Source organism: Enhydra lutris, unplaced genomic scaffold (genome assembly GCF_002288905.1).
Source record: "Enhydra lutris kenyoni isolate GAN:26980312 unplaced genomic scaffold, ASM228890v2 scaffoldscaffold83, whole genome shotgun sequence".
Taxonomy (NCBI): domain Eukaryota; kingdom Metazoa; phylum Chordata; class Mammalia; order Carnivora; family Mustelidae; genus Enhydra; species Enhydra lutris.
The window spans coordinates 1,655,324-1,668,019 of record NW_019154167.1 but is presented as its reverse complement, the minus strand read 5'-3'; the positions used below and the strand labels follow the sequence as shown (position 1 = coordinate 1,668,019).

The following is a 12,696-nucleotide window of genomic DNA, read 5'->3' as shown; positions in this document are numbered from 1 at the left end:
TGAGCCGAAGGCAGACGCTTAACAGCTGAGCCACCCAGGTGCCCCTGTTTGTATCTCTGAATATAAAGTGTGACTTCAACAAATAGCATAGAGGTAAATCTTGCTTGTTTTTCCAGTCTAACACACTCTTTGACTGGATTGTTTAATCCATTCATATTTATTGTTACTATTAATATAGGTGGACTTAAGACTGCCATTTTACTATTTGTTTCCTATATGTCTCAGGGTTTTTTTTTTTTTTGTCTTTGTTCCTCTATTCATCCTTTTGCATTGAATATTTTCTAATGAAAAACTGAAATTTCTTTAATAATATTTTTTACTACATATTTTCAGGTAGTTTCGTAGTGGTTGCTCTAGGGTTTACCATACAAATCTTAACTGAATTGACTTCAGATATATAGAAACTTAACTCCAATGATATAAACACCTTATTCCTATACGAACCTATTTCTTTCCCCCACTTTTTTGTACTATTATTGTTATACATATTATTTCTACACAGTATTAACCCAATATACTGTTATAATTATTACTGATATAATTTTATGTCTTTTAAAGAAGCTCAGAGAAGAAAGAAGAGCAAATAAATATTTGATGCTTTTTTATATTTACTTTCTTAATTTCCATTTCTTGTTCTCTTCACTTGCTCCTGTAGAACTGAGTTACCATCTGGAGTCATTTCTATAGTCCAGTACAGCTTTGCCTCACCCACCTCCTATGGCCCGTTATTGGCAAATGTACTGCAGTTTTATATGTTATAAACCCAACATTGCAACTATGTACATATTGTTTTACAAAATTACTTTTTCAATCAAGTAAGAGAAGAAAAATGCATTTAGACTACCTCTTATGTAATTACCTTTACCCATGCTACTTTTCTATAAGGGTAGATTTAAATTATTATCTGAGGTCAATGCTTTCCACCTGAAGAACTTCCTTTAGTATTTCCTGTTAAGTCAGGTCTGCCAGCAACAACAGCTTATGATATGTGGGAAGACTTACATTTTATCTTCATTTTTTAAAACACAGCTTTATTGGATACAGGATTCTATAATGACAGTTGGTTTCTTTGAGCACTTTGAATAAGTTATTCCACTGCCACCTCCATTGTTTCTGATGGGAAGTGAGCTGTTAATCCGATTGGTGTTCTCTTGTAAGTAATGATTCATTTTTCTCCTGTTACTTTCAAGAGTTTCTCTTCGTCTTTGACTGTTAGCATTTTTATCATGATGAGTCTGTGGATTTCTTCTTTATCCTACTTGGGGTGTGTTGAAATTCTTGGATGTGTAGGTAATGTTTCTCATCAAATTTGGGACATTTATATCCATTATTTATTGGAATATTTTTCCTGCTTCTTTCTCTTCTCTTTTTCTGGTCCTTTCATTACAAGTATGTTGGAGTGATTAATGGTCCTACTCTCTGTTCAACTTTCATTTTTTTTCTTCCTGTTCTTCAGCCAAAATAATATCATCTCACTTAATACTTATAGCCCAATGAGGTAAGTAGTATTATTATCCTCATTTAATAGATGAGAAAACTGAGGCTCAGATAAAGTGACTTGCCAAGGTCATGAAGTGATAAGTGTGGCTGTGAAGTTCAAACACAGGTCTGATTCCAAAGTTTGTACTACATCCTCTATATCATATTTTCTTGCTATTCACCAGCAACTACAAACACACAACTGAGGGATTTGGGAATTGGTGGCTCTCTTCTAGAGACTGCTTTCTTCCCATCCTCCTTTAGGGTAAATTCATATACCTAATGGTAAATTCATATACCTAATATATAACATATATTAAATAGTCATTCAATGTTTATTGCTTTGAATTCAATGATTACTCAATGGTAGCTAGCTTAAATGACTATGAGAACATCAATATTTTGATCTAAATGATTTCATTAGAAAAATATATAGCTTTTTGAAGACACTGATAACTTTATGGGGAAGCATTCATTAAATATGTGGACTGATTTATGAAAATACATATTGTCACTGCTGATAGTTCCCACTCAACAGCATTTGTTGATGTTTAGGCCTGGGGTCTTAGTCCTTTATTTACTAGGTGGTTACAGTTAGGGATAATAGGGAGCTCTAGTAAATAAGTATTTCAACATTTAATTAGTTTTTTAGTTCTGCATATAGGAGGCGATTTTGGAAAGAATGTTATCTTTATGGACAAATACTGAAGACCCCAGATAAATCATAAAGATTTAAAAAAAATCCTTAGAAATAATCATTTGTAATTTATCCTGAGAAAATGATACTTTTTGTATCCTATACTTCATACTTGGCATGTCTGTCCTATATAGTCTTTGATTATAAAAAGTGTTTTCTACCAATTCATCCTGAAACTGAGAGGGATTATCTTAATTTTTCTCTCCCTCAGTTTCTCTTCTTCAAATCCAAACTATATCTATACACAAATTCTAGATCCAAGATTCTGATGCAAGGAAGACCTCCTGGGACTCACCATCTATATATCTTTTAGCTACCACTGATTTCTGTCATGTTATCTGTAGCAGATGATATGAGAGAAGCAGCCTGGAGATCTGACCGTTGCTTTTTGTTCTTTCCAAATTCTATCACCAATATTTTCCCACGCAGTTTATATCCATTTACTAGATATAATGCTTGCCTTGCCATCTCCTTATCTAAAAGAGAAAGAAAAAAAAAATATCAATTTACAAAGGGCTTAATAATTCAATTATCTTCCAAGTCTAGTTTATTTTGTTTTGCCTTAGAGTTAAATATAGGCTATAAGGCTATATAGTTACTTAATTTTATTCTCTTTTCCATAATTTCAAATTTGTATAACTCAGCAAGATTAAACTAATGGCTAAGAATAATGGCAATAAAAACTTAAAATGGATGTATGAGAGCTCCTCCTAATTCAAAGATAAGGTTAAAGAAATAAGAACATAGACAGTGTGCCAAAGAAAGCTAAGCTAAGCTATAAATAATAATATATGAACCTCTTAGATAACAGATTACAGGTGTTGTGATAATGAAATCATTTTCAAAATAGATGACATGAATAAAAGATGTTATTATGTTAACATTTTGTTACTTTTTTCTTTTGATGGAAGAGTGGGAATCCTCATTAGGATAAATAAGTTTAAGAATTCTTACACCCAGGGGCACCTGGGTGGCTCAGTGGGTTAAGCCTCTGCCTTCAGCTCAGGTCATGATCTCAGGGCCCTGGGATTGAGCCCCGCATCGGGCTCTCTGCCCAGCAGGGAGCCTGCTTCCCCCCCACCCTCTGTCTGCCTCTCTGCCTACTTGTGATCTCTCTCTCTCTGTCAAATAAATAAATAAAATCTTTATAAAAAAAGAATTCTTACACCCATATAGATGCTTGAGGTACGGGAGTATACAGTATATAGCAGGGGTTTCCAATTTATGGGCCTCAGAGCCTTGATGTGGGAAATTTGGAAGTGGAATTATTGCCCAGAGTCTGTGAAATCACGGGCAAATAAGCAATGTCTTTAGACTAAACCAATTTATGTCCCACATATGTATATACTGAGAATTTTCAAATGTTAAACTGGTGTTACTAGTAAAACAGCTATTTACTTTAAAGTACTTAGTTTATAAAATCTTTTTATTATATATTTTTTCAATTAATGGGTCATATTAGCTTGAGACCAATAAAATATATTTAAGTTTAAAAAGGGCCCTCATACCTGAAAAGACTGAAAACCACTAGTATAGAAGATCCACAAACCTCCAACATGATAGGAAAGATGGTATAAGAATGTATGAAAAAAGTGGAGGGGAGTTTTGGTACTGCTTACATGTAAAAGCACTCGCCTATACACGGACGACTGGGCTGTTTATAAGTAATGATAGTTTAGGGATAATGAAAGGTGTAGCTCCTACCCAGATTCCACCAAAATAAACAGTCTGGTCTGTTATAGAAAATGAAATTCCTATATCATTATTCTCTTTTAATTAGAATACTGAAGTCATGTATTAAGATAGAAACAATTGTTAAAATAATTTAACATCATTCACTAGTTAATTATGAATTACTATTGAATTAGCACGTTAACTTATAGTCTCTTAGTCTCAAAGGAATAGGGCATAAGGCAAGTACAACTATTCTGACCAGAATACCAATATATTAATAAGTACTATAACCTGAACTAGAAATACTGTCATCAGCAAAGGGAAGGTACATTTTGATAGAAGGAAGTGCCAAGACTAGGGAAAACTGAGGACAATGGGATACAGTGGTCAGTCATGTATTGTCAATGGAGGAGAGGAAGCACAGAAGGGAGGATAGAGGAACACTGAAAACATATTTCCCTTACTTCTCTTTCCTTCTTCCCATGTGCTTGTTCAAGCACATACTTCTTATGTACTATGGAGAAATCAAAGGGCTAGGTTTAAATTAGAGGGGGTATAAATAATCTCCAATGAACTGATGCTACAATTAATTGTCCAGATAAGGCTACTTACTGGGAAAGGTGATAAAAGCCTGCCCCCTCATTCGTCCAGTCATCATTCGGAATTGAATTGGTGGTCCTTTTTTCTCCTGGAACCGAGCGAACAATGAGACAAGATCTCTTTCGGTCACCCGAGGGCTAAGGTTCTTCAAGTATAACACCTAATATAAACCGAGGATCAACAGAAATATCACATGAGGAAGGTAAGGCAACTATTTAACTTTGGTCAGAATTAGTTCCAGATAAAGATGGCAGATTGAATACATGCACCTAATTTCACTCCCTCCAGAAAACTCTCTAAAACTATAGGGACTTAAACACACACACACACACACACACACACACACACACACATCAGAAAGAACAAGGAAATGAAGCAATAGCAACAATATTCTGGAAACGGAAAAATAATTAGATAAGTGTACTAAGAAAGCTGAATCTTAAACCAGTGGTGGGGAAAGCCAGGAACCAACCCAGTACACACTTAAGAATCCTCAAACAGTTTAGATAGCTTCAGGTACCTCTGGGAATGAATGTACAGGGATAAGGTTAAGATAAGGTAGGTAGATTGAAAGTTGTTTAAAAGTCAACTAGATCTTAAATACCTTTCCCTAAAATTAGCTACTAGGTAAAGGCTAATCCCAATCCTGGTGAATAGTGGTAGCTCATTTGCTGAATATGGGGAATGCCAGACACAGATGAGGGTGTAAATACTATAACTGAACACAAGGAGATTAAGAGAAATAATGCACACTAAATATGATGAGCCCCAAGAAAAAAGAATAAAAAAAAAAAAAAACAACACTGGTTTGGCATCGGGAATTTCTCCAACAAATAGACCAGCCAGATAATTTTTTTTTAATTTTTTTTAAAGATTTTATTTATTTATCTGACAGAGAGAGATCACACGTAGACGGAGAGGCAGGCAGAGAGAGAGAGAGAGAGAGAGAAGGAAGCAGGCTCCCTGCTGAGCAGAGAGCCCGATGTGGGCCTCGATCCCAGGACCCTGAGATCACGACCCGAGCCGAAGGCAGCAGCTTAACCCACTGAGCCACCCAGGAGCCCCAGATAATTTTAAAATGAAGCTAAAAGTCAACAAGGGCTGCTCATGTGCTCAGAGCTTCCAATCTGCTTTTTGGCCCCCTACTCATAAATATGGGCACAGATTACCAGGAATCTGAGGAAAGCCTCTAATGTCAAAGAGAGAACAGAACAAACCGAAATAAAAGCAAATGAAAAAAAAAAAAAACATGCAGGGTGAAGAAAACTTCAAAAAATCATCACTAATACTCTTAGAGAAATGAGACAATATTCTATTAGGAATGGGATGCTATTAATAAAAAAAGAACATTCAAGAAAACAACAAAGAGCCCTCAAATGCAATTTAAGTACTGATCAGCTTAAAATAGATTGTTATAACTATAAGATGTTTTAAGGAAGCCCCATTGTAACCCTAAAGAAAATACCTATGTAAGATACGCAAAATAAGAAAGGAAAAAAGCACATCACTACAAAAAAAATCAATGAAACACAAGGAAGACTTCAAGAGAGGAAAAGAGGGACAAATGAGCTTCAGGACAGAAAACAAATAATAAATGGGGATAGTAAGTCCTTCCCTATCAATAATTACAAGTAAGTATGTTAAACTCCCTAATCAAAGACACAGAGTGGCCGAATGAATAAAAAAACAAGTTCCAACTATAGCTGTCTACAAGAAACTCACTTTATATTTTAAGGCCACATATAAACTGAAAATGAAAGGCTAGAGAAAGATATTCCACGCAAATGATAACCAACAGAAAGCAGGGGTGGCCATACTTCTATCAGACAAAATAGACTTTAAGTCAAAACTGTCCAAGAGACAAAAATGGATATTATATAATAACAGAAGGGTCAATTCACCAAGAACATATAACAAGTATAAATATATATGTACCCAACATCAGAGCACCTAAATATATGAAGCAAACATTGAGAGAACTGAAAGTAGAAATAGATAGCAACACAATAATACTAGGACATTTCAATACCTCAATTCCAATAGCAGAAGGAAAACAAGAAAATTTACAAATATGTGGAAATTATATGTCATACTCTTGAACAACCAATGGGTCAAAGAAGAAATAAGAAGAGAAATTAGAAAATATCTTTAGACAAATGAAAATGAAATCACAACGTAACAATATTAATGGAATGCAGCAAGAACAGTGCTAAGAGGTAATTTTATAGTCACAAATGCATATATTAAAAAATAAGATCTTAGGGGTATCTGGCTGGCATGCAACTCTTGATCTCAGGGTTTTGAGTTCAAGTACCACCTTGGGCTTTGGAGGCTACTCAAAAAAGAGGAGAGGAGAGGATAGGGGAGGGGAGGGGAGGGAAGAGAAAAAGATCTCAAATAAGCAACTCTACAACTTAAGGAACTAAAGAAAGTATCAAACTAAGCCCGAAGTTAGCAGAAGGAAAGAAATAAAGGTTAAAGCAAAAATAAACAAAAGAGACTAGGAAAAAAAGACAACTAAGATGCTGTTTTTTTAAAAAAAGATCAACAAAATTGACTGCCTTTAGCTCAACTGAGAAAAAAAAGAAGACTCAAAATCAGAAATAAATGAGATGTTACAACTAATGCCACAGAATTAAAAAGGATTACAAGAGACTACTACCAACAGCTATATGCCAATAAATTGGATAACCCAGAAGAGAAGGATAAATTCTTAGAAACATACAATATGCCCAGACTAAATCATGAAGAAACAGAAAACCTAAAGAAATTTAGAACTAGCAGTGAGACTGAATTAGTAATCAAAAACCTCCCAGCAGGGCGCCTGGGTGGCTCTGTGGGTTAAAGCCTCTGCCTTCGGCTCAGGTCGTGGTCCCAGGGTCCTGGGACTGAGCCCCACATCAGGCTCTCTGCTCTGCAGGGAGTCTGCTTCTTCTCCTCTCTCTGCCTGCCTCTCTGCCTACTTGTGATCTCTGTCTGTCAAATAAATAAATAAAATCTTTAAAAAAAAGGAGTCTCTTTGAAAACAAAACAAAACAAAACAAACAAACAAAAACCACCTCCCAGTGAAGAAAACCCCACGACCAGATGGGTTCATGGGTGAATTCTACCAAACATTTAAAGAAGAATTACTGTCAACCCTTCTCAAACTCTTCCAAAAAACTGAAGAGGAGGGAACATTCCCAAACTAACTTTATGAGGCCAGCATTACCTTGATACCAAAAGGAAAAAAATGACCCTATGAGAAAACTACTGGCCAATATCCCTGATGAATACAGATACAAAAATTCTCAACAGAAAAGCAGTAAAATGAATTCAAAAGCACATTAAAAGGATCATATACCATGACCAAGTGAATTATCTCTGAGATGCAAGAATGGTTCCACATAAAAAAATCAGTGTGATATGCCACATTACAGAAGAAAAGATAAAAATCACATGGTCATCTTAATAGATGCAGACAAAGCACTTGACAAAATCCAACATTCTTTCACGATAAAAATGCTTAAGAAACTAGGAATAAAAGGAATTTACCTCAACACAATATAGGCCAAATATGAAAGGCCCACAGCTAATGTCATGCTCAACAGTGAAAAACTGGAAAGCTTTCCCTCTAAGATCAGGAGTAAGTCCAGGATGCCCACTCCTGTCACTTCTATTCAACCCAGTTCTGGAAGTCATGGCCAGAGCAATTAGACAAGAAAAAAGAAATAAAAGGCATCCAAATGGGAAAGGAAGAATTAAAATCACCTCTGTTTGTATATGACAAGATCCTATATGTAGAAAACCCTAAAAACTCCACAATTAATTGTTTTAACACAAGTAAAACTAATACATTCAGTCAAGCTGTAGGATGCATACAAAAATTAGGAGCAAACAAAATCAGCAAAGTGGAAAGGCCATACACAGAATAGGAAAAAATATTTGTAGATCATATATCTGATAAAGGATTAATATCTAAAATATATAAGGGGCTCCTAACATAAAATAACAACAACAAAAAAAAACCCCAAATAACCCAATTTTAAAAATGGGTAAAAGACCTGAAAGACCTGAATAGTCATTTCTTCAAAAAAGACATACAAATGGCTAACAGGTATATAAAAAGATGCTCAATATCACTAATCATCAGGAACATGCAAATCAAAACCTCAATGAACTATCACTTCACACCTGTTAGGATAGCTATTAACAACAATAACAACAAAAGTAAGTGTTGGTGAGGATATGAAGAAATTTTAAACCTCGTATGCTGTTAGTGGGACTGTAAATGAGTATAACCACTGTGGAAAACAGTATGGAGTTTCCTAAAAATATTAAAAACAGAACTAAAATATAATCTAGCAATCCACTTCTGGGTATATATCCAGAAGAACTGGAATTGGGGTCTGGAAGAAATATGTGTATTCCTTTGTTCATTGCAGCACTATTTACCATAGCAAAGATATGGAAACAATCTAAATGTCCACTTACAGATGAATGGATAAAGAAAATGTGTATAAATACAATGGAATATTATTTGGCCTTAAAAAAGAAAATCTTGTCATTTGCTACAACAAATCTTGGAAGACACTATAAATAAACCAAACACAAGAACAAATACTATATGAGAATCTGTAGAATACTAAATAGGAATTTATACCAGGCATCTAACATAATCAAACTCATAAAAGCAGAGTAGAATCATGTTTTCCAGTAGGCTAGGAGGAGGGGTAACTGGGGAGATGTTCATCACAGCATATAGTTTCACTTATGCAAGATGAAGAAGTCCTATACATCTACTGTACAGCATATTGCATATAGTTTTCAATACTGTATTAGATACTTGAAATTTATTAAAAGGGTAGATCTTAGTTAAATGTTATCCAAGAAAAAGGAGGGAGGAAATTTCTAGAGGTGATGGTTAAGTTTAGGGCATTGTTTTGGTGATGGTTTAATGGTGTACACTTATTTTCAAACTCATCAAGCTACATACATTAAATATATACAGCTTTCCTGGGTGTTGTAAGTGATCAATCACTAAATTTTACTCTTGAAACCAACATTTCACTATATGTTAACTAACTAGGATGTAAATAAAAAGCTGGGGCACCTGGGTGGCCCAGCTGGTTAAGTGTCTGCCTTTGGCTCAGGTCATGATCCCAGGGTCCTAGAATTGAGCCCCACATTGGGCTCTGTTCTCAGTTGGGAGCCTGCTTCTCCTTTTCCTTTCCACTTATAACCTCTGTTACTATCTCTGTCTCTCTCTCTCTCAAATAAATAAACAAAATCTTTAAAAAAAATTGATACTAAAAAACCCAACTGAACAAAAAATGTACAGCTTCTTATACATCAATTATACTTCAATTAAAAAAAAACAATGAAGGAAGTTAAGGACTTGTACACTGAAGACCACAAAACATTGCTCAAAGAAATTAAAGACACAAATAAATACAAAATTGTCCCATATTCATGGGATGGAAGACAACACTGTTTAATTTTACACACTACCTAAAGTGATCTACAGATTTAATTCCATTCCTATCAAAATCTCAACAGTATTTTCTAGGGATAGAAAAAAAAATCCTAAAATTCATGGGGAACCACAAGAGACCCCCCAAATAGCCAAAGAAGTCTTGAAAAAATAACAAAACTGGAGACTTCACACCTCTTAATTTCAAAACACATTACCAATCTGTAGTAATCAAAACAGAGAACTACTATAATGACAGTTATATAGACCACTAGAACAGAACAGAACCCAGAAATAAACCCACACATATACAGTCAACTGAGGGGCAAGAAACACAATGGAGAAAAGATAGTTCCTTCAACAAATGGTGTTGGGAAAAGCTGGTATCCACATGCAAAAGAGTAAAATGGACTCTTAATTTATATCACACACAAAAATCAACTCAAAATGTATTAAATCTTAAATGTAAGTCCTAAAATTCTAAAACTCCCAGAAGAAAACATAGGGGAAAAGCTTCATGACGTTGCCTTGGCAATGATTTCTTGACTATTACATCAGAACCACGGGAAGCAAAAGCAAAAATAAAGTGGGACTTTATCAACTGAAACACTTGTGTACATCAAAGGAAACAATCAGCAAAGTGAGAAGGCAACATACAGAATGGCACAAAATATTTAGAAACCATATATCTTATTAGAAGTTAATATCCAAAATATATAAGGAACTCTTAGAACCCAACAGCAAAAAGACAACACAATTTTTAAAAAATGGGCCCAAGACCTAAACATTTTCCCAATGAATACATGTAGGAAATAAATTGAAAAGGATGTAGACAAATCAGAATTCTTACACACTGCTGGCAGAATGTAAAATGGTACAGCTACTATGGAGAACAGTATAAAGGTCCTGCAAAAAAGTAAAAACGAACTACTACATGATCAGCAATCCCACTTCCAGATACTTATCCAAAGAATTAAAATCAGAATATCAAAGAGATATCTGAATACATACATTCATTGCAAACTGTTCACAATAGCCAAAAGGTGGAGACATCCATCGTGGATGAATGGATAAAGATATGGTATACACACATACATTGGAATATTATTCAGCCAGAAAAAAGAAATCTGGTCATATGCTACAACATGGGTAAATCTTGAGTGCACTATGTGAAGTGAGATAAGCCAGTCACAGAAGGACAAATACTATGTGATTTCACTTGTATGTGGTATCTACAGCAGTCAAACTCATTGAAGCAAAAACAGCAGTGGTTGTCAGGGACTGGGGGGGAAGGGGAAATGGGAAGTTGCTGTTCAATGTTTATAAAGTTCAGTCATGCAGGATGAAAAAGTTCTAGAGATTTGCTATACAACACTTTGCCTACAGTTAACAATACTCTAATGTATACTTAAGATTTTGTTACAAGGGTAGATCTCAACTTACATGTTTTACTACTATAAAAAAAGATGGAGGAAAAAAATCTCTATGTGTTAGCTGGAATAAATTATATCCTTTATACTTAAATGGAACTTGAGAAGAATTCAGACAGAAGCAGCACAAGCAAAGAGCCAGAAAACAGAGCCCACTTAAATAAGTTAGTCACTGAAACATGAATAAGTATATTAAACACTATAATAAGCAAGAGACTCTGTCTCATAGACTTTAGAAACTAAATATTTACATATTTAGCGTTTAACTATACTTGTAACTTAAAGGCAAGGCACAGATTAACTGACCTGTGATTCACTTAAGTGAATTCAAGTGATCTAGAGTTTTGGCTCTGAAATACTTAACGTAAAAGCATCATCAAATTAAATAACTATAGAAAGGAGTATGTGGAACATACTGCAAGTTTCTCACCAAGTAGGAAAGATCCATACTAAGATTGTTCCCTTTGATATGAACACTTTTAAAAAATCAAGAAGACTTCTGGTCGAGGCGGCTTGGTCACTTCTTGCTTGGGAGCATCTTCTTTGCTCCAAACACACACACACACACACACACACACACACACATCCATCTACATGGATATAGATGTATGTATGTATTAACAACACATATATATATGCATATATATAAAGGTACGCACAACAATACAGCTAGGCTCAAAAACAAGATAAACATTTCTGTGAAACAGAAAAACATATTCCAAGTGATAATACAAGATGAAACTTCCGGGCCTCCTTCTGCAATATACAGTATCATTTTGTATGTTTTGAACTGTATATAAATAGTATTATATTGTATGCACTCTTTTGCAGGTATCTGTTTTAATGTTTAAAAAGGAGACTATTTTTAGGACAGTTTTAGATTTACAGAGAAAGTGAGAAAACAGTACAAAGAGTTCCTGTAACTCCACACTCAGTTTCCTCCACTACTAACATCTTCCATTACTATGGTGCACTGTTAAAATGAATGAATGGATATTGATACCTTATTATTAACCAAAGTCCATAGTTTATTTAGATTTCCTTAGTTTTCCCCTAATGTCCATTTTCTGTTCCACCATTCCATCCAGGGTACCAGAGTACATTAGTTTTCCTGTGTTTTTAGGCTCCTCTTTGGTTGTGGTAGTTTCTCAGAATTTCCTTGTTTTTAAAAATCTTGACAGTTTTGAGTATTGGTCAGATATTTTGTAGGATGTCCCACTACTAGGATTTTTTGTTGTTGTTTTTCTCATGGTTAGATTGGGGTTATGGATTATGAGGAAAAGTGCAGTTTTGATCACATATCAAGCATGCATGCTATCGACATTATTAATGACTGTTGATGCTGGCCTTGATTACCTGGCTGA

General features: G+C 34.9%; 1 protein-coding gene across 2 annotated transcripts in view; it reads right to left on the bottom strand.

The window, feature by feature from the left end:
• Positions 1–613: 613 nt before the first annotated feature.
• The window catches only part of LOC111161274 (RNA binding motif protein 41), a 54,605-nt gene continuing 42,522 nt past the window's right edge, over positions 614–12,696 (bottom strand). For both annotated transcript variants that reach the window (XM_022524857.1, XM_022524858.1), the window contains 2 exons: positions 4,463–4,610; positions 614–2,652 (listed from right to left, as the gene is read on the bottom strand). In XM_022524857.1, the coding sequence (XP_022380565.1) occupies positions 2,486–2,652; positions 4,463–4,610 (315 nt within the window). In that variant the 3' untranslated portion in view covers positions 614–2,485. The remainder of the gene's footprint in view (positions 2,653–4,462; positions 4,611–12,696) is intronic.